The sequence below is a fragment of the Jaculus jaculus genome, chromosome 15 (genome assembly GCF_020740685.1).
Source record: "Jaculus jaculus isolate mJacJac1 chromosome 15, mJacJac1.mat.Y.cur, whole genome shotgun sequence".
Taxonomy (NCBI): Eukaryota; Metazoa; Chordata; class Mammalia; order Rodentia; family Dipodidae; genus Jaculus; species Jaculus jaculus.
The window spans coordinates 62,827,736-62,850,221 of record NC_059116.1 but is presented as its reverse complement, the minus strand read 5'-3'; the positions used below and the strand labels follow the sequence as shown (position 1 = coordinate 62,850,221).

General features: G+C 39.9%; 1 protein-coding gene across 1 annotated transcript in view; it reads right to left on the bottom strand.

The window, feature by feature from the left end:
* Cubn (cubilin) overlaps nucleotides 1-22,486 on the bottom strand; it is a 255,894-nt gene that overhangs the window by 112,374 nt on the left and 121,034 nt on the right. The window contains exons 32-36 of the mRNA XM_045135128.1: nucleotides 10,624-10,783; nucleotides 8,931-9,044; nucleotides 6,600-6,710; nucleotides 4,780-4,908; nucleotides 3,713-3,845 (exon numbers count right to left, since the gene is read on the bottom strand). Coding sequence (XP_044991063.1) covers nucleotides 3,713-3,845; nucleotides 4,780-4,908; nucleotides 6,600-6,710; nucleotides 8,931-9,044; nucleotides 10,624-10,783 — 647 coding nt within the window. The remainder of the gene's footprint in view (nucleotides 1-3,712; nucleotides 3,846-4,779; nucleotides 4,909-6,599; nucleotides 6,711-8,930; nucleotides 9,045-10,623; nucleotides 10,784-22,486) is intronic.

Genomic DNA, 22,486 nt, shown 5'->3' with positions numbered 1-22,486 from the left:
TAAAATTGTTTCCTTTTGCTTCAGAAAGCAGAAAAGGAGATCAATTTCCTCAGAAGGCAAATCTCATAAGTCACCTTGAAACCCTTTCTATCTAGAGTTGTATGTAGTGGCAGCATCAGTACCACCTGAAATCTCACTGAAGAGAATCAGGCAGCAGTATGTAACTGAATCAGGACAAGAATTTTAATGAAATTCAGCCAATCTATACATACATTAAAATTCTGATGAATTTTCCAGGAGACTACAAAGTGAAGGCCTTTTTAAACACAAGCCTTCATTCTAAGCTAAATAAGCAGGAAAGTCATTTCATTAGGGATTAGGGGAGGGTAACATAAATTCAAACTAAACTTTTAAAAAAGTTTTATTCTTGGAAGTCTTTCCTTTAGGCTGGTACATTTCATAAGTAAACCTACCCTTTGGCTAGGGTATTGCAGTAAAAATATAATGTGAACCAAAAGTAATGCATCTGTTTCTCATGATTGTAGTTCAGTTCTTGAACCATGGCCAGTTACTTCCTAAACCCTCTGCAAGCATGAAGAACAGTTTCTGTTAATTTCTTTGAATATCTGTTTTATATAAAGCATCTCTATTTAGTCTTCATTTCCTCTCCTTTTGTTACAAGTTCAATCATAATTTCTCAAGCTATTCTCTCTGCTCAGTTTCCCTACCATAGCATCCATACTTGGTGTGGTTCTTCACACTTCTCACACCCCAGAGCAAATTGCTAAGTCAGGCCAGGGCAGAAATACCTCATTGGCCTTGCTGTGAAACCCTTGTCAACAACACACAATAAAAACAACGAGCCAGGCGTAGTGGTATACACCTTTAATCCCAGAATTTGGGAGGCTGAGGTAGGTGGGTTGCCATGAGACTACATAGTGAATTCCAGGTCAGCCTGAGCTAGAGTGAGACCCTACCTTGAACCTCCCCACAAAAAAAATGAATTCTATAAAATCCATTTAAAAATTTTTATTTATTTATTTTTTAAAGAGAATGAGACCCACAGAGAGAGAATTGGCACACCAGGGCCTCAGCCCTGTAATCAAACACAAGATGCTTTCGCCACCTAGTGGGCATGTGTGACCTTGCACTTGCCTTACCTTTTGTGTGTCTTGCTTATGTGGGAGCTGGAGAGTCAAAACATGGGTCTTTATGCTTTGCAGGCAAGAGCCTTATCTCTCTAGCTAAGCCATCTCTCCAGCCCTATCAAATGCATTTTTAACAATAAAACCCAAACAAGTAACACAAAGTAGTCAAAAGCCAACTTCCAGGTGAGGAAGAAATTAACTAAATCACTCAGAGTTTTCTATATAATAAGTAGCATTTTATTTCCTTTAATCAGTAAAATGGATGTAACCTTCTTTCTGTGTTTATAATAGCCTATCCTCTTTGAGAGCCTGGTGTGGACCTCTTGGTCTATTCATGAGGATTCACCAAAGATAATTTGACAGAAGTAATATTTACTGAACACCTTGCTCTGCAACAGCCTGGTCCTACACATTTTAAATTTGGCATTCTTAAAGCTGGCATGGGTTCTACACATTTGCTACTATTATGAAATAAATCATTTGAGGTTTCAATGAAATAGCCTCTTGATGTTGAATTATTAGTAATTCATCAAGGACTGAGAGTGTATGTGTCTTAAATGTTCCTATTCTCAGTTGCTGACAACCACTGAACCTTAGGATGGTCAACAATATGAATGTGGTAGAGACCAAGAAAGAAGACCAAAAGAGATGCAGCACACTTGATGAGCCGTGAGGTCTAGCAGGCCAAATGAAAGCCTTGGCTTTCATCATGAGGACAGTGATACTGTTTCACTCAGCACTATGTAAAGCATCTAGCAGGAAGCAGTGTGTACCATGTGCTTAGGGTCTTGGTATTTGTTAAATACAAGAATAAATAGACATCAGGTACAAATCTTATAGGCATAGCTTTGTTCCCATAGGAAACATTGTGATTTTAGGGCTGGAGAGATGTCTTAGTGGTTAGGCATTTGCCTGCAAAGCCAAAGAACCCAGGTTCCACTCCTCAGGACCCACATAAGCCAGATGCACAGGGTAACACATGCATCTGGAGTTCACTTGCAGTGACTGGAGGCCCTTGCACACTCATTCTTGCTCCCTCTCTATCTGCCCCTTACTCGCTTTTTCTCAAATAAATAAATAAAAAATAAAATAAAAAATTTAAAAAGGAAACATTGTGAATTTAGTGAAGGAAATCAACTTTCTCCCCATGCTGTTCCTTGTTTGCCTTGTCTTTCAGGTGCCCAGAGACTGCCTTTATCATACAGTGCCACCTGCACCTGAAGAGGCATGGTTTTACTGATGGATTAAAGAGAGCATCATAAAATGATTGAATTTGCTCCACGAACAGGATTGTTGTCTCCCCTTATTCATTGCTTCTTCATGCACAAGTTGGCATGTCTAAAAAGAAGAGTAGCCTTTTTAAAAAGAAAGTTACTTTTTATTTTTATACTTAAATGATTTTATTTATGTATTTATTTGTAAGAAGAGAGAAAGGGAGGAGCAAGAGAGAATGAGTGAGTATGGACACACCAGGACCTCTTATCACTGCAAATGAAGTTCAGATGTATGCCCTACTTTGTGCATCTGCTTTACATGAGTACTGGGGACCCATACTGGTAGACTTTCCACAAGTGAATATCTTTAACCACTGAACCATCTCCTCAGCCCAAGAGCAGCCTTTTGAAGAAATAGGTTAAGTCCTCACAATAGTTCTTTCCTATCAACACTGAGACACATTTTAATATTTAGGCTTTTTTTTGGTGACACATGCCTATAATGCCAGTATAGAAGGGTGGGACAGGACAATCACAAGTTTGAACCCAGTATGGGCTAAATATTGTGACCCAAGCTCAAAAACACCAGCAACAACAAAACAGAATCAACACTTCCAACTACAGTGCTCATTTTTAAATGTAATAATATGTAATATAGTGTGGTATATGACTGTTAAGAAGGAAATTTAAATGCTAACATATCTTCATTCTATGCTCCTTAAGCATCTACTATCAATGTGGTATGTCATCAGCACCTCTCCCCTTGCTGATTAAAGCCTCCCAACCCAAACAGCAGATGCATTTTCCATCTCCCTTTGGGGGACACTAATATTACTGCTGAGTTTAACCAAAGGCAGATTAGAATGTGGCAAATTCAACTGCTCATTCCAAGTCCATAGACCATATTCAAAAAGGTTTACAATTCTATATAAAAGTTATTTTACAAATCAACTGCTAAGTTCAAAAGCACTTCAAAGACCATTCTTCTGATAGGAGAAGCAGAGTTGGGTTGGAATAGGGATAAAATATATGTGTAAAGAAAGTTTAATGGACAGAGGAGTAATGAGCTGGAAGAAAAAAAAAACTCATTTTCAAATGTGCCTAATTCCAAGAAAACATAAAATTGTTATTTGATAAACATGAATATTTCACAAATTCATTCAGCAAGAATTCAATAATGTATTTCCAGTAAGATTAGTGTGGGACTCTGGGACCATAGTTGAGAGAATACTCGGCTATTTATAGCACAAATTGTGACTAAAACTAAAGAAATTTGGGGAAAGACAACTTCCTAAGGTTACCACTGTAATTACTTGGACACATATGCTGCTAGCTGTCTGTCTTAGTCACTGCACTTCCTTCCTGAACATCAATTAGCACTGAAACAATACACTGCAGCAAAGCACTCACAAAAAAGACAGCTGCAGCTGGTTGCCAGGGGAGCTGGCAATATTCCAGACACATTCCACATTAGAGGGATAAACTTCTGGGTAACCAGGGCTGTTGAAGATACCATCAACTGTGTAGAAGTTTCCACCGCAAGCTGGAAGAAAAGAGATATAAAGGCAGTTTCAGATGAAAAAGTAAAGGAAGAACACTGGAGCTATTATCAGCATCAAAAGGAACAGTATGGCCGGCCATGGTGGCACACACCTTTAATCCCAGCACTTGGGAGGCTGAGGCAGGAGGATCACCATGAGTTCAAGGCCAGCCTGAGACTACAGAGTGAGTTCCCGGTTAGCCTGGGCTAGAATGAGACCCTACCTCAAAAAAACAAAAAGGAACAGTATGTCCATCTCACATTCAGAATCACAACTCCGTGCTAAATATAATAAAGGAAAGAGTCTCATAACAGTAAATAAAGAGCCACTGAGTGTGATGGCCAGAGGGGATCTCTGTAGCCTTGTCTATAAGCCTTCTCTGCCCATGAACTATAGCTCTGAGTAGTCGAGAACTTGTTTTCAATCATGCCCCCATCTTGGTTTTTGTAAGCAGAATGATCTCCAGCCCTGCCCTGGAAGACAAGACACTTTCCCATCTTCTCTTTCTGGAAAGAATACTGAAACGCAACTAGGCTTCAAGTTCTTCAACTTTTTAGGAGGGACCTGGCAGTCAACACAGCCATGTTTTGGCCAAGAAGCTCAGTGCTAGATGAATGTCTTTCTTCTCCTACCCATGAGAGTCTCCATCAGACTCTGGCAGTCATGGATTGCCTTAACAAACATGTTACCAACATGGTATAAAGCAAGTCTCCAAGTTGATAAGATTTTGCTAAAATACAGCCAGGTTTTCAGCCAATTTTCTTTACTTCTAGAGTTCAGTATTGTTAGAACTTACATGGCATCTAGAGAGAAGAAAAGAGGCTAGCTCAGGGAACTAGCTCCCAACTTTGAGAGTAAAAGAGTCCCAAATAACAAACCAAGAATTTCTACCACATGTCTAGTGACCTGGAAGAGTCATTTGTTAATATCTCTTACCTGATGTTGATGCAGAAACTACAGCATGGAAACCACTATACCTGCCTCCAGAATTAGAGACGAACCTCAGCGTCAGAGCACTGCTGAAGGACACAATGGGATGTGGCAGGGAGCTGCCACAGTAGCGGCCTGAAGAATGCAAACAGCAACAAGAAGAACAATGCCACGGTAGAGGTCACATACACATCGTGTACAAGAGACACAAGCACACAGAAGAAATCACTGTGAAAATTACTTAAGCCAGAATGATTGTTTGGCCTAATGCCCGAGAACTGAGTGTATAAGAAATATGTCCAGGTTAATTTACAAAGGTGAGATAAACAGGGGGACAAAGGACCAGGCTTTAAATGTAAATGTAAACTCTGCTAACCAGTTCAATGCTGAGCCAATGCACTCATAGTTAGAGTCTTGGGCTATTGGACTGCAGGAAGGAGTAGATGGTAGAGCCAGATTCTGTGGATTGAATACTTGGCTTTCCATTTACTAGCTATGTGCCCTAACGACAGCTATATAGGTATGATTCACTTAGGTTTCCCCAAGTAAAAGGGGACATATTGAAACTGTATCATGAGGGTGTAAGGATTTAGTTACCATTTCTAAAGCAGTTAGCCTAGTTAGTACTCAGCACAAGGTAGTTCAGTATGAGTGTTTGTTAAGTAACATATCCTCATCTTTGGTCACTTATGGACAAACTTCTCAGACAATAAATACAGTGAGAGGTATGTCTACAGCATGGGGGGGAAGCAATGGTTCCCACTCTTCTCTCAGGATTAAGAAATAACAATAAGCAAACAGAGCCATCTCTAACAGAGTTTATCTTCCCTTGTGAGATGAGAAATTTGTCTGACAAGAGTCAAGTTAGTAAACTTAGAAAAAAGTCTTACATCATTTGAGATGGGCGGGAGAGATGGCTTACCAGTTAAGCGCTTGCATGTGAAGCTTAAAGACCCTGGTTCGAAGCTCAGTTCCCCAGGACCCACGTTAGCCAGATGCACAAGGGGGTGCACGCATCTGGAGTATGCTTGCAGTGGCTGGAGGCCCTGACACGCCCATTCTCTCTCTTTCTGTCTGCCTCTTTCTCTCTCTGTCTGTTGCTCTCAAATAAATAAATAAACAACAAAAATTATTAAAAAATCATTTGAGATTATTTTGCTTGAAAGCATTTAGAAACCAGATACTTCAATTTTACTGAGATGTCTACCAAACAAAATGGTAGATTTTCAGAATATTTTATTTTTATTTATTTATTTGAGAGAGGTAAGGAGGGAGAGGGGTAGGGGGGCTTCCAGCCACTGCAAATGAACTCCAGATGCATGTACCACTTTGTGCATCTGAATTACATGGGTCCTGGGGAATCGAACTGAGATCCTTTGGCTTTGCAGGTAAGCACCTTAACTCTCTCCAGCCCTCCCGAAATGATAGATTTTTAACTTAATTAATTAATTAAAAAATGTTGTTCCACTGACATCAAAGAAAAAACATGTTAATTTGGATGAAAAGACCATTTTTAAATATTAACCAGAAATTTGTGAAAGAATTCCATCTACATGCTGGAATGGACTACATTCCACTATTACTACAGACTTGTAAGTTTTAGTTAAAAATTATACACATTATACACAAAGTATTTACTTTCTTGAATACAATAGACAGGCTGAGTTTCTTGAAGCCCACATAAATTTCTTTCTTGCTCTCTGATTATTCTTATGTGGCTTATGAAGCTCTTTATACTTTTTAGAAACACTCTAACTTTGAATGACAGCATATAAATATGTAAATAGCACAGGCAAGCCCACGGCTGTGAGTGAATGCCCCACTACCTCGGACAGGCGCATCATTGTCGTTGCCATCCAGGATTTCTAAAAAGTCTCGTCTACAACTTGTACTTCTTTCCAGTCCAAAATGGGTAAAAGAGAGAGTGATATGATTGACTGTAAGAAAAGAGAGAGGGGGATGATTTACTAAGACAATACTGGCAAACAGAATAGAGAGACAGCCTCTGGTACTACAGCAGGGAAGAGGGGATTTGGCAGCTTTGCACAGGGGTGGAGTGGGTACACTGAGGGAAGGGCACGGCTTCATGCCCAGGGGTTCCTTTGAAGAGTAAGAGAATGCATGCTTTTGAAAACACCTGTAGAATCTGAAATGCCAGGCACGGTAAATAACAGGACTCTTGGGTAGGCTTATCCCAGAGACTATGGGAAACTATCTTGCTGTAAAATAGTCTTTACACGTTTTTATGTTTCCATGGCTATTCCTCTCACAAGCATTTTCCTCGGTTCCCTTAGATTCGAGCTGTTTCCATATACTTGCATAGGTTGAGCTTCTTTCAGACACATGCATATCCTAGCACAAGTTTATTTTTAGGCCAGAGCTAGTGCCCTAGAGGTTCCCATTTATTTACCAAGAAAGCTTTGAATTACTTTCAGAACAGCAAGTGCCTGGGTACATTTTCCTTTTTTTGTTCGTCCAGAATCTGCAATCTTCAGAATGAGATATTTTCCTTTTCTTGTCCTTGAATCAATGAGATCTTTCTTCTAAATGCTTTTACAAATCATTAGGAAATAATACTTAGGTTCATAACCACTCGGACCAAGGGAAGAGACTTCTCAGTCTCGCTTAGGTCAGGCTCAGCCCTCTCCATCAGCAGTGGCAGAGGATGACATCACCATCTATACCTCATGCCTGCCATAAAGGTGTTATCAGCTTGTTAACTCTTAACAACTCTATGGGAAGTATTAGATAATATTTAAGGCAAACTCTTGAAAATTATTTTGTGCTAGGGCCTAGTTAGCTTAAGTAACTTGCCTATTTTCACACAGGTCATTAATTACAGAGCTGAGGAGAGAATGTAATGACTTTCTTGCAATGTGTCTCAACTATATATATATTTTTTTTTCCATAAACCTTAAAGGACATGGTTTAAATGAAACAAGACATATAACGGGGCCAAGGTCATCCCTTTGGAGTCCTATTTTCATGCCTTCAGAGGCTCTCTCCTCATGTACTCTGTCAGTCACTGTGGATAGGTTGTTAGTAAGTCAGAAAATATAATTCTAGGATCCCAAAAGGAAAATAAAGTAAGCACTTACTGACTCTTCCAGCTCTGTGTTTAAAATTTTAAAAACCATGCATGGTAGGAGAGACTAGCTTTTATAATTAGTTTTACCTTTGGAGATCAATAGCTTGTAACATTGCATTCTCCATTCATAAGGCAGCTCTCTGGTCTGCGGTTCTTGTCATTCACTTGTTCATTCAGCAACTGACCTGAGCACCTTCCATACTCAAGTCACACATGCCAAAAGCTACTTACTTATCAATTATTTTTGCTTCCTCCAAATCTCACATACATGCCTATACATCAAAATTAAAATAATAATGTTGGGGCTGGACAGATGGCTGAATGTTTGTCTGCAAAGCCTAATGGCCTATGTTCAGTTCACCAGTACCCACGTAAAGCCAGATGCACAAAATAAGAATATCATTTTACAGTACTGAGGATTGAACCTGGGGTCTTGTGCATGAGGCAAGCACTCTATAAGCTATATTCTCAACCTTTGTGCTTTCATTTGTTTATTTATTTTTGAAACAGGGTCTCAGGTATCCCAGACTGGCCTCATTTAGAACTCACTATTTAGCTAAAGATGACATTGAGCTTTTGACTTCCCGTTACCATCTTTTGAGCACTGGGGCTATAGACATGCACCACCCAGCCAGGTTTATATGGTTCTGGGAGAGGAACCCAGGGCCTCCTACATGTTATGCAAGCACTCTACCAACTGAGATACATCCCATCTAACCCACTGCCCCGCTCTTAGCAGTTTAAAGACCAGGTCTCTTTATATATAAGTCAAGCTGTCTTTGAACTGACTGGTAAGTCCAGGCTTGTTTCCAACTCACAATTCTCCTGCCTTGGCCTTTAGAGTATTTGGGTTGTAGGCCTGTACTTTTAAGTTAGTATGGAACAGTAAAAAAAGCTTCCATATAAGAGTAGAAAATGCTTATTTTCCATGCATATCAGGAACAGGGGCTTCAAACAGAACAGGACAGATATCAGTTGTTATCACTGAGGAGATAAGAGAATGACAGATTGATTTTCCCCGCAGACAGGATTGCCCTGGAGTTCTCTCCTTTTCAGATTTGTTACTTACATGGAGGTTGAGCTTGAATTATCCAGCTGCAGTTCTCATTGTCTGGATAGTTCTCAGGGAACAATGGAGAGGAAATCGTATCAGAGGAGTCAATGAGGATGTGGCCTCCACAAACTGGGGAGCACAAACATTATGTCATATACTTTCATTCCTACTAACTCTACAAAACAAAAGTGTTTTCTCCTTATTTCTGTAATGCATGCTAAGCAAGCTCTCTACCAAGGAAGTTGCGCACAAACCATCAGAAAATGGAAGCCCACATCACATGGATAATGATATTGTTCAACGACAGGAAGTGGAGCAGTGGATCAGAACAGCAGATTAAAAGGGTATGAATTGGCTGAATCATTCAAACAAGGCTGTGGCCTTGATTCACTTATTCTGTCCACTTATAAATGACAAGAATTGTGATAAGCTGCTTATAAATGACCTCCACTCCCCCCCCCCGCCCTAGAAAACACTCCGTTAGTAAGAATGACCACTGTGAGAGCGGCTCAGAGATCTGAGGGTGGGGGAGTGTGCTGCTCCTGCAGTCTCCCCCAGGCTGCCATGGAGGCAAGAGCAAGGGGCAGAAGGGAGTCAGGGAAGAGATGGCAGAAGGAAGAAGAGAGCCACGTCTGTGCAGAATTCACTGATGCATGTGGGGCTTCCAGAGTGTTGGAGGCAGTACTGGAAAGAGGTCAGGGTAAGTTCTTGGACCCTTGGTTCCCAGGGAGAAGGATTTGGCCTTCATCCTTTATGCCATATAGAGACAGGACAGGCATAGGGGCCTTCAATGGCATTATTAGAGCAGGGTTTCTGCCAGTGACGTTAGAGGAATATGGGGACAGGCACTTTCAGTAGTCCAGATAAGAACTAAAGAGGACATTTTACTCTGAAGGAGCACATAAGGAAATAATTAAATGTTAAAAAGAAGTTACAAAAGCTTATTTTCTTTGTAATGACTGAGAATGATGGACACATCACTTATCTTGCTTGTAAATGCAACATTGGGAGACCTTGACTCAGAAACTGTTCCCACCCAGATTTTCACTTTGGAAGCCACTGACATGGATGTTATGATTAACCAGGTTAAACTTATTTGACGTGGATGATCTGAGTTATCCTAGTTAAAAAAAAATCATTGTTATATACAAACCAACCAACAATCCCTCAAACTCTGGGTTCCTTTCATGATAACTGAATAAAGGATCAATGTCTGAGAAATGCCAGATAAAAGCTAATGGGAGAAACGGTCTTGGCAAGTAAACTGTGAAGCAGTGACTTCAGAACACAAACAATGGAAAACAACACTAACTCCTTAGCAGGATTCACCCAGGAGAAACCAATTCTTGGGGGCTAGGAATATGCATTATACACAAAGATTGTGAGATACTGCTGTATATTCATGGATAGGTGCTACATAAATTAGTTTGGATAAAATCTTTTTATACCTATCTAGTATTAGAAGAAATGTTAAGCATTTCTAGAAACACTGAGGACACAATGTTTGATAAATATGCAGACCCCAGGATGTTAGCATCATCTAAAGTAGACAAGGACAACATCAAAGGTAGGTGCAGCTGGAATAATTACATCATAATTCCTCCTTATTTAAACCTTTGCTTGCTAACTAGGAAGCTGCGATCAGTTTCTAAGGGCTGTTCTTTTATTATAGTAATGCAGAGGGCTCAGGAGACAATGGGGTACTTGCCTTGCTTAAATTGAGCTCGGAAGCCTCTGCTCTGTCTGGAAGAGCCAGATTGGAACCTCACAAAAAGGCTGTTTCCTGAAGAGGTGATAGAGTTAGGTGGCAGCTGTCTTCCACACAAACGGGCAAGGCGGAGGGTAGCAGAACTTGAGCCATCATATGCCTAAATAGATAAAAGTAAGAAAAATAGCAAGGCATACATTCTGTGGACTGCCTGCACACCAATGAGCCAGTGAAACTCACATTTGCTAGATCAAGAACATCTACTTTTATTTTATTGTCTTTCCATAGAGTTACAGGATAATGTCTGGACATTTGGTCAGTTCAAAGGACATTTTATAAAGTTTTCAGTAGGAGTTTTTTCCCCCCCAGAGGCACTATTATACCTCTGAATGTCATCATAAACTAGAAATGCTGAGCTTCATATTGCCCTCCTTTCTCTTATGACATTAAGGTGGGCCATACTCACATGTACTAAAAATGTGTGATTAAGAATGAACACAAGAACAAACAGCCATGAAATAAAGATGAGTCACCATTTCAAGTAAGAAACTCAGCAACTTGTGGATATGTATATGTGTGTGTGCAGATGCACATGTGTGTCCAGATATGTGTTTACATGTGCCTGTGCATGTGGAGCCAAAGAAAAACCTACATGTATCATTCCTAAGGCACCATACAAGTTCTTTATCTTGAGATAGGCAAGTACTTTATGGACTTAGATACCTCTCCAGCCAGAAACGTAATAATGTAAGCTGGTAACTTATCCAAAATCCCTCAGCTTGTCAGCAGCATTCTTCTCTCACCGAAATTTATGTTATGAAATTCCTTTTAAAAATGCTTGGGATAGCAGGTTGTTGGCACATACCTGCAATCCCAGAATTTAGTTCAAGTTCACGTTGGAATACATACCAAGACACTGGACATGGGCTAAATAATTAGTTAATTGCCAAGCTTATAAGTGTAGTTAATTTATATATACCTAACTGCCATGTTTTGGAATGAAAAAATCTCAGATTATCAATGAGGAAGTATTTTTTTAAATTGTGTTGTAGTCAGTTCTGCATTGCTGGGACAAACACCTCATCAGAAGCAGCTTAGGGAAGGAAGGGCTTTCTTCAGGCTTAGAGAGTACAGGGGAAGTTCTGTAATGGCAGGAGAAGCTGGCTCATTTCCACAGATCATAGCAGAGAGACATCACCAAACAGCCAGCACCACAAAACCAGTAAGTACCAACCATGATAGCTCTAACTGCTGTCCACACACCGTCATGCTGGACTCAAGATCCGGCTCCAGTGACACGCCCCTGTAGCAGGGATCTGCCTGCTAGGGGTTCAAGTTGCTAGATCAAGTTTAGTAAAACACCTGAGTCTAAGAGGCCATACATTCAAACTACCATATTCAGGGCTGGAGAGATTGCTTAATGGTGAAGTGCTTGCCTGTGAAGCCTAAGGACCCTGGTTCGAGGCTTGATTCCCCAGGACCCACATTAGCTATATGCACAAGGGGGTACATGCATCTGGAGTTCGTTTGCTGTGGCTGGAGGCCCTGGTATGCCCATTCTCTTTCTCTCTCTCCCTCTTTCTCTTTCTCTCTGTCACTCACAAATAAGTAAATAAAAATAAACAAAACTACCATATTCAAACCACCACAACCTATATTTGCAAAATTATTTCTCTTATTTGAGAGTGAAATTAATAGTTATATATTAATTGATATTATATTTAAATTTTTAATTTGCAAAGTTACAAGAAAATACTTCAAGGAGGAAAACATGTGAATACTTGCTCCTATTTATTTAAAATTTTATAATCATGAAAGCTATCAATAACTTTGTCCCTTATTTCTAGCTCATTCTTAAGGCAAAGCTAGGGAATTGTATTACTATTGCACACACATATGGTCACAAAGCCTATATAATTTTTAATTAAGTCTACTGTCAAGACTAGGCCTAGGACTTGATTTTCAGCACTGTTACTTAGGTAGTAAATATCAGTGCCATATAAAAACAAAAGAAAACTTTGTACATTGCAATCTATTCTTTTCTTTATGATCCTAATGAAATAAACGTTTTGAAGATGAATCTATGAAAAAAAAAAGTAGTCACCATCTTTGAGAATTCTAGCTATAGCAGCTCTCAAAGCAGGAACAGGTGTTGCTTATTAAATACTAAGAAGTTTTTAGACTTTCAAGATTACAGCACAAATACTTACAATGTCAAATTGTAACTTTATCATATAAGAATAAGAGACTTTTCAAAAAGTACAGCACCTGGCACATAATAGACCATGAATAGTTGAAGTCAATGCAGTAATGACTAACATGTGGTAGTTTGTGGTCTTTAAGAGCAAAAGATTGAGTTAAGAAAGAAACAGTAAGAAAATGTTGTCCTTTCACAGAGTGCATTGTATAAATACAATCATGGGTAAGAAGCTATTCCCAGGGGGAAAGAGGCCAAATGTGCACCAGATCATGGGTGGAGTGGCAGGGGTGAAATCAAGGACATAACTAACCCCATGCACTTGTCCTCCAGGTGCATTTCACCTATGAAAGGGGGTGGGTTAATGGCTCACAACTCATCCTGAGTACCAGAGTTGCTTCAACACATGACACATTACAATGCCATCAGAGCCTTCCACACAATGAGCACTAGCCAGGCAAAATCTTATGAATTTTCATAATTGATATTTCGGTCTCAGAAGAAGATTTGAGTAAATGTTAACTACTGCCAAGGTTAACATATGTCACTCTTGTCACACAGCAAGTGACAAGGGAAATAAATCCATTCACCTGAAAGAATAGGACCCCCCTCCTTATGAAATTTAAATTTGGCAAGGGGGGCAAGTCTATGTTCAGAGTCCTAAGGAATGGTACTTTCTAAAAATAAAGAAGCCGGCAATGAGAACCTTTACTCTTCCCATACATAAGTTGACCATATAAATGTGCACTATGTAACTGTGTGCATTATTTAAACATTGGTAGTAGAGCTTCTTTTAGAGAGGAAGATGGTCTTTATTTGTAACACCATTATAAGCTCCAGAATAGGGGATTAAACAGAAGGAGATGTTCTTTATGTTACTGAGGACGAGTTGCTCCCCTTTGTGTTTCCAAATCATTGCTTGGCTTTCTACTTTGTAAAAAGGAATTGATATGAATATATGACTGATATTATTTGTAAGAATTAGATGTTAAAGACAGAGAATTAGAAGAGCTCCTTGTACATAGTAACTGTGGAATAGATTTTTAGCCCATGCTATTAAGGTTGAGACAGAGAAGTAAATCACAGTGAAAGAAATGAGCTAGCAAGCAATGGAGACAAAAGAATAGAAATCCAAGGAAATTTTCAACAATGTGGATAAACTTAGAGGCTTTGTGGGAGATGCAACTGATGAAAGTTAGGCAGCTAGAGATGGGCGAGTGGTAAACAACTTCTGACTTGGTTTCTAGTGACTCCCAACTTCAGGTATTCATTCCCTGGTGTAGTTTCCCAGTGACTGTGAGATAGAGCTAATGACGTGCTATAAATTAACAGAATATTGAAAAAGTGTTTGGATATCACTGCTTGCATTGTTAAATTACAAAATATGGTTACATCTTTCTTATTAGCACCTCTTCACTTGATTTCTTTGTTGCTCTGATGAAGAAAGTATTGTGAGGCACTCTGGAGAAGCTTCCATGGCAAAAAATTAAGGAAGGCCTCCATCCAACAGCCTGTAAGACATTGTATCTTGCCTAAAATAACATGGTTGAATCTGAAGGATCCAGATAAGCCACACCTGGGTTTCTGAACTCATGGAAACTATAAAGTAGCTGCCATAAGCCGTTATGTCAGCCATACTTTGTTATACAGTGATAGAACAGTGATAAAATAAAGGGTGCAAAATGAAAGCTCTACTGAAGTTTTACTGAAGTACCAGTGTTTTTCACTCCACATGGTGACTTGGAGGTCTCTTGAGGACAGAGGGAGGTTGCCTGTGTGGAGTGATAGAAGCAGACATGAACTAAATGGACTGAGTTGTGACTGCAAAGGGAAGACAGAACCAGACTGATGCCTTCACTTCCCTTTAATGCTTGTCTGTCTGTCCTAGGGTCTGAGCAAGGGAGTATGCAGTGCAATCAGTGCATGCTAATTGCACTTAGGGTCTGTTATCATTTTCTTTACTTCTTTTTAAAATGTGTTTCCTATTTACTTCATTGGAAAATAAAGCTATAACAAACTGGTTAAGAAACTATTAAACCCTTAGTAGGTTTTGTTGGAATGACAATGTATTCTGTTGAGTCTAAGAAAGTGTCTTAGTCTGTTCAAGGTACTCTAGAAGAACAGCATCATGTGGGTGGTTTATACTCAACAAGTATTTGAAGATCAGGAAGTCCAAGATTCAAGTGCCAGCAGATCCAAAGTCTGTTGAAGGATTGCATATCCACAGACTGATGTACTGCTACTTAGTCACCTGAGTGAGGGGCTCGGTGACTCCATTTTATAAAGGTAGTGACCCCACGCATATGCCCTGTTCTCATGACCTAACCACCTGCCCAAGGCCACACCCTCGAGTGCTATCACTTTGGGGAATTCAGGTATCAGTGTGAATTTTGGAGAAACGCTAATAGGCAGGGTACAAAAGTAAACTGGGCATGTTTATGTGTTAGGAGTGTGTGCATGTCTGTGATTTCCTCTGGTATGTACAGAGAGAAAGATCTGCAGGAAATATGCTTAAATTTGAGTAATTTGTATCCAAAATGAAATACTATTGATGGTAATAATTTCGTATTTCTTGTTTTCTGTAATTATAAGTTATATATTTTACATTTAAGTGTATATAAAATCAATAAACAAAATATACATTAAATTTTTAAATGCCTATCCATTCCTACATGTGATTATGTAGACAATGCACTATTCATTTAGGACTACAGTATCTAAAGCCACGCGATTTTTCATGCCATTTAATTTGATCTCACTGCCTGATCTCCAAAACATTTGCTCATGTTTGTAACAGTACCACAATCCTCTCTCCTAAGCTCCATGTTCATATTGCACAATGCAGCTGCTTACCAGGTGTGATTATTTAAGCATCTCTGGGATCAGTATCTCACAGTGAATCCATTTCCTTATCCCTGTTCCCCTCATCCCACCTTCATCTGCAGTCTCCTGCCTCAGTAAATACCAGAAACATGAAGTCAAGTGCCAAACTACTGGGATCTCTCCTTTATGTCCCCAGCCCAGCAGACGGGTGTGCGGTCAGTTTCCTCTGATGTGTCATGTGTCTATTGATTCCCTCCCTTCTCCACATGCCTCCTAAACCCTCTTGGTATACTAGTGTCTGGATCTTGCCTAGATCGATTTTTTTTTCTGCCTTAAATTTGTGTCACCTTTCAATTCAGCCTCCAAACAAACATCATGCAATGTGCTCTTTTTAAAATGTAGAGTTGGGCTGGAGGGCTGGCTTAGCGGTTAAGGCATTTGCCTGCAAAGACAAAGGACCCAGATTCAATTCTCCAGGACCCAGGTTAGCCAGATGTACAAGGGGTTGCACATGTATAGAGTCTGTGTGCAGTGGCTGGAGGCCCTGATGTGCCCATTCTCTCTCTCTCTGTCTCTCTATATCCCTGTTTATCTGTCAAATAAATACATAAATAAAATTAAAAATATTAAAATGCAGACATAAAGGAGAGATCCCAGTAGTTTGGCACTTGACTTCATGTTTCTGGTATTTACTGAGGCAGGAGACTGCAGATGAAGGTGGGATGAGGGGAACAGGGATAAGGAAATGGATTCACTGTGAGATACAGAAGGAAAGCTGAGCAAGTCAATACATTTTTAAATTTGAAATTGTGCCTGACAAGATAAGCAAGCACTGGTGGCTTCACTTGAGAACTGAAGGACATGTGCTTGACATGGTGCCAGCCACATGACTCCAGCCTGCAGCCCCTTCTGCTGGGATCAAAACCCAGCAGTGATTAAATGGCTTTTGGTGCCTGACGAAAATGTCAGTCATCACTTGCAGTCCAAAGCTCATGACTTCTGGGCAGAGTTAGGTTCATCTTCTTCAATAACACTTGTCTTTTCATTTCTAGGAAGGGGATGCATCCCTTCAGATTGTTGAGGAATAAGAGGTGGGGAGCTGCTTCTGCTGATGCCTTCCTGTTTCCCTTTTGCTCAGGGATCAAATTATCAACAATGTGGAGGTTAAACTTACCATAAGCCAGAGTAAGAAGAAAGCACTTTAACAACAAGCAAAACCCACAGCACATTTACAGTCCTCTAAGCAGGAAGATGTTGAACTTTCCATGAAAGGAAACTGGGAAGTTATAAATGTTTGTATTTTTAGTTTGTGCTCTATTACCTTTCTCTCTCTCTTAACTAATTTGTGAATCTCCTGGACAGTACCAAAAAAACCCTACAATTAATGCATGATAAGATTTTCAGGATAATATATCGAAACTATGTTAAAACGTAATTAATATTTTCATATTTTTTATTTATGAGAGAGAGAATGAGAAAGACAGAGAGGAAATGGATACACCAGGGCCACCAGCCACTGCAAACAAACTCAAGACACATGCAACACCATGTGCATTTGGCTTATGTGGGTACTGGGGAAAAGAACCTGGTTTCTTTAGCTTCATAGGCAAGTGCCTTAACTGCTAAGCCACCTCTCCAGCCCCATATTTAAATATTGTAAAAAATAGATTTCTAAAAATAAGTGAGGACTGTTTATGAATTAATGATGACCATGAGCAATGAACTGAGGATTACGGGTCCAGTATGGTTTCCCCAAGGCCCACAATTTTTAAAACAGATAGCTAAAGACAAGTAAAATAGTATTACTACTACAAATTGTAATAACAGAAGTGTTGGTAATTGGAAAATTAGGATTAACAGCAAATATTATCTGTATTAAACAAAGATAAGAACTTTATATACAATTTTTCATGTTACTTATTCCTACAACCCCATTTTACAGTTTGGAAAACTTAGGCTCAGGAAACTTAAGTGACTTGACCTCAAGTACATAACAATACAGAGTAGTACAAAGACCGTTGGGGGGGGTTGTTGAGTATGTTTGTGTGCATGTATGAGGGGCACACATGCTACAGCATATTTGTGGAGATCAGAGGACAAGTTTGGATGTCTGTCTTCACCTCCCACCTTGATTTTTGCTGCTGCACATACCAGGCTAGCTGCGCCACAATTCAGGTGATTCTTCTGTCTCTACATCTTCCATTTTAGATCATGAAGATTACAGACATGTGTCACCATGTATGGTTTAGCGTGGGTTCTGGGGATCTTGAACTGAGGTTGTCATACTTACACTACAACTGAGCCATCTTCCCAGCCGAAAATCCTACCTTTCTGACATTTGACAAATTATGATTAAACCAAGGGAAAGGTAAAATCAAGCTTTATTCATCCTGCTAAAATCCTGAAAAGCCATAGCTGTATGATGCTAGGTGAGATGGCCTTGGTCTTCTAGAAAGATAGTCATGGGATCATTGGAAGCAGAATGAATGTTTCCCCATCGTTATGGATATATTAGAAAGTCTTACTTTGCACTGTGGATTTCAGAGTGGTTGACATATGTCATGCATTCTATTCCACTGAACATATATGGCATTCCCAGCATGGTTAACAGCAGGGTGTGTAAGCAAAAGCTCAGTATCTGGGCCAATAAATAAACCCAAGTTTTATATCCTTGAGTCTTAAATGTGATTTTGTTCTTAGATTTTGTTGTAATTGTACCTTGTCCTTTCAGTCCTTGTCCTCCCCTCATGTGGCCACTTTGTTCTAAACCTTATTGATTTTAGCTGCATATGGTAATTTACTTCTCCTGTTTTCAGTTGTCTTATATCTTACCAAGGCAAAAATTGTAGGCAAGGAGATGATGCTTTGGGGACTACCCAGCTCATTTATACTGAGGTACAAAGTCTACTTTGAGAATGGAGAGTTCATAGGATTTCTTCATGTATTATATATGGTAGTATAGCTGCTAATGGTATTCCCATTTTCAAGGGTGTCTCCAAGATAGAGGAAATGTTAAATGACAAAGAAGGAAATCCCTCAGGAAATTATCTGAGCTGTTAGAGCCATATAGGCAAGGAAGGAAGGAAATGAAAAGATTACTCATTACAGCAGCTTTTCTTGAGGGACTGGAGGGAGGAAGCATGGGTTTCCTCAAACATTGATATTTTCCAGGTATATTGTTCTGAATTTACATATGAACTTAAATTCACAGTCTCACATCTCAGGTTTTTCTGATTCCTTATGTTCTATTTTACCTCACTTAGTCCTCACAATTTAAAGAATATGAGCTCTAATAATTTGCAGTTACTACAAGCAGTCACTTACTAAAGACTCCTGGAAATAATGGTATAAAAAGAAATCTAAGATATCCATTCCACTTTCACAAATAAGAAAGTATTTAAGAGATTCTGAAAAAAGAGAGAGAGAGAGAGACCTGACATGGAAACAAAACACAATCCCCTGTCCACAGAGTGAGAACTGAGGCTTTAAGCCAACTTCTCCCTCTGCGTTGGGACAGAAAGTGAAACTGCTATGTCTAGCTATCTGGGATTAATTTGACAGTGGAAGGAAAATGGCTAAAAAGGTTATGGAAACCAAGTCACAAATAAATACTTTAAATATCATTATCAGATAGTTTAGGAAGTAAAGGAGAAAGATAGGAGGAAGGGGGAGGTAAAGGGAGAAAGGTAAAGAGAGAAGGAGGAAGTATAATAGAGAGAAGGAGGAAGGGAGAAAGAGAGGGAGGGAGGGAGGGAGGGAAGAGTGGGAGGAAAAGAGGTACAGAAGTTTCTGTGGTAGTGTAACTTGTAAAACAGTAAATATTTAAAGAATTGCTTCCATTGTCTCCATGAAGCTCTGGTTCTATTAGTCCTGTTTCTTTTGGCTCCCTTTAGGAAAAGATAGTGTTTTGAAAAGGAAATATCAAGGGTGGTGTCATAAAAATAAATAAGACAAATTGTGGATACTGTTAACATGCCTGCGCTGCTTCGTGCTGAGCGTTCTCTTCAATCATATGAACACCAGATGCCGCTGCCTTGGAGTGAGGAGGAAGATCTGGGTTGTTTCAATACAAGTTAAACCTCTCACCTATATCTGTACCAAAAGCTTCAGAGAGAAGACAATCACTAATCGCAAGCCTCCCCCGGCCCCCCTCATACTCTGACTCTGTTAACCCCAGTGTCCTCTGGGCCCAAAGATAGGCTATATGGGGACAGTAGCCTGCTTGCTCTCATCTCTTCCTGACTGATTTTCCTGGGAAATACATTCCATTGAGCTGAGCAGAGGCTGAGAGGTCAGAGTCCTGCGGCTTGGGTGCTCAGAGCTACCTTCCTCTTTTCTCTCTATTTCTCTCTGTGTGTTTCTCTCTCTGTGTGTTTCTCTCTCTCTCTCTCTCTCTCTCTCAATCTCTCTCTCTCTCTCTCTCTCTCTCTCTCTCTCTCTGTGTGTGTGTGTGTGTGTGTGTGTGTGTGTGTGTGTGTGTGCCTAGCAAAGCCACAGCCAGCAATGCTCAGATAAAGCAAGAAGACATTACAGAGTTACAACCTCTAAAGCTCAGAAGGGAGAATCTCATTAAGCAATTAAGCTGGCAGTTGGAGGTCACTGTAATACTTAGCTTTCAGGAAGGGAAACGTAATAGAGTCCCTTTCTGGTGCTGACCACACAGAGCCATCCCCAGTCAGGGGCTCCCACCACTGCTTTAGCAAGAAAGACTCAAGATGTGTCATTCCAGAGAATCTGAGGTTCATTAACGCCAGAATGAGCAGAAGGGACAAATATGTTACCAAATTTGTGTCTAGACTCCATGTAAGAGCTCTCTGTGATGATATCAACAATTTAATAGAAGTCAAAATAATCAGTTTATCCCCTCTTTTATTACAGCAGCATGAAATTCTAGAAAACACAACTTGGCTACTTTGGTCCTCCTGTGGCTCAACAGAGTGAGGCTGGATGTCAGTCACAGTACCAGACAGGGAATACAGCAGTTTTCCCACAGTTTCCTGTGAGTTTTCACAAAGGCCCCCAGTGACTGCACAGTGCAGACTCATTTACCCATCTACTCAGCCAAGCGTCTGTTAGGAGTTCATGCATCAGGCTGCTGCCTTCAGGTATAAGGACCACTGTGGAGTGCATGAAAGGGGTGGAAGCTATTACTGGTGCCTGTTAAGTTTCATGTTTCCCGTACTTGCTGCAGTTTGACATTCGTTCCTAGAGTACTGGCATGGTTACCTGTAGATCTCCTCTACCCCCACTTGGGTCCAGTGTAGACTGGGACTACTACAAAAAAAGTTCTAGAGCGTATAACCAGAGCTCCCATGTGCTTCATCCTAGAATGAACCTGCGAGGCCATATGAGGCAGACTGCCTGCACATTGACCTGCCACCTTTTCCTCCTCTTGCTACTCTGAGGAGCCCTAACTGGGGTTCTTCCTTAGTTTCCCTCTTTTTGTTTGGATTTACCAGGCCCCTGACTTTATATGTGAGCAAACAAAGATCCCCAGGCCTTGGCCAGAAACTTGTTGATCTACCAATATCTAGTACAAAACTAGCACCTAAGACGACTGACTGACTGACTGACAGATTGAGTGAGTGACTGACTGAATCAATCCATCAATCAAGGGAATTCAGACCACCTGACTTTAAAGCAAAGACACTTTCTATTCAATATTGAAATTACTAACAGTTTTTCCTTTTGTGATAACATGAATCTGAGTTAACAGGAAACAGAAGTCAAAGTGGCTCCAAAGCATCCCTGATAGTATTTTCTCCCTTTATGTTGCCAGTTGTCCTTTGTTCTGCCATTCATGGATCTGTATGGAATTATAACTTTTACATTGTGCCAAAATACTTGTTCTTACTTTAGGAAGTGTGATAAAGCTTTTTGATGAGTTCTTTTCATGCTATTAATTTCTATTTCACCTGGACCTTGACCCTTCTGGAACTCATTTCTTTTTTTTTTTTTTTTTTTAAATAAGGATATGCTACTAAGTGATATTTAATCTGTCCACTTCTAACTTGAGCACTCTATGTATTTATTAACCCTGCTTTTGTTAATATTCCCATTTTCTACTCTAATAATTCAAATTATTACAGAATTTAAAAAAATCAAGCTGTCTGGTCCCATCTACACATAACCTACCTTGGTATTGAATGGGCCATTAGAGCTCTACAAAAATCTCCTGGAACATAACCACTGCCTGACAACAGCACTGGCAGCTCCTTATTTTTACACTTGTTAATGACTGTCTCAGCAGCAGGACCTGAAAACCACATTGAGCGTCTCCAGCATGAATGACGGGCTTTGTATGACCTTAAGCTGAGGAATGATTATGTAAGATATTGGACTTTAGGGTATAATTCACATCCAGTGTCACTCTGGCCATGAAGATAGATGGCTGGGGCTTCAATGCTGGCCTTCATGAATCCCTGGGCAACTAATTAAAACTTGGAGCCAAGCTTCCAGCCTCATCAGGGCATTGCCTGCCTGTTTCCAAGCCTCTGTAGACCTCCATCCTTATAAATGAATGTACTTGGCAACTGTACACAATAGAATTCTACTCCAATTTACTTTTACAGATTTTTGCATTTGCTTATCTTGTTGTAAGGGTGATTTATTAATAGTATAGGCAAAGATGATGTACTTTATGTATAATTTATGCCATTCACAGCATAAATTTGTAAATCAGGTTAATCCTGTACCCACAGTTTTTCACTTTAAAACATGTAATTTATAGGTCAAGTTAGACTTTTCTATGAGTTCTGTATTATTGTTACTAAAATACCTACAGAAGCAACTTAAGGGGAAAAGATTTACATGGGCTGCTGATCACAGTGATTTTAATTCATC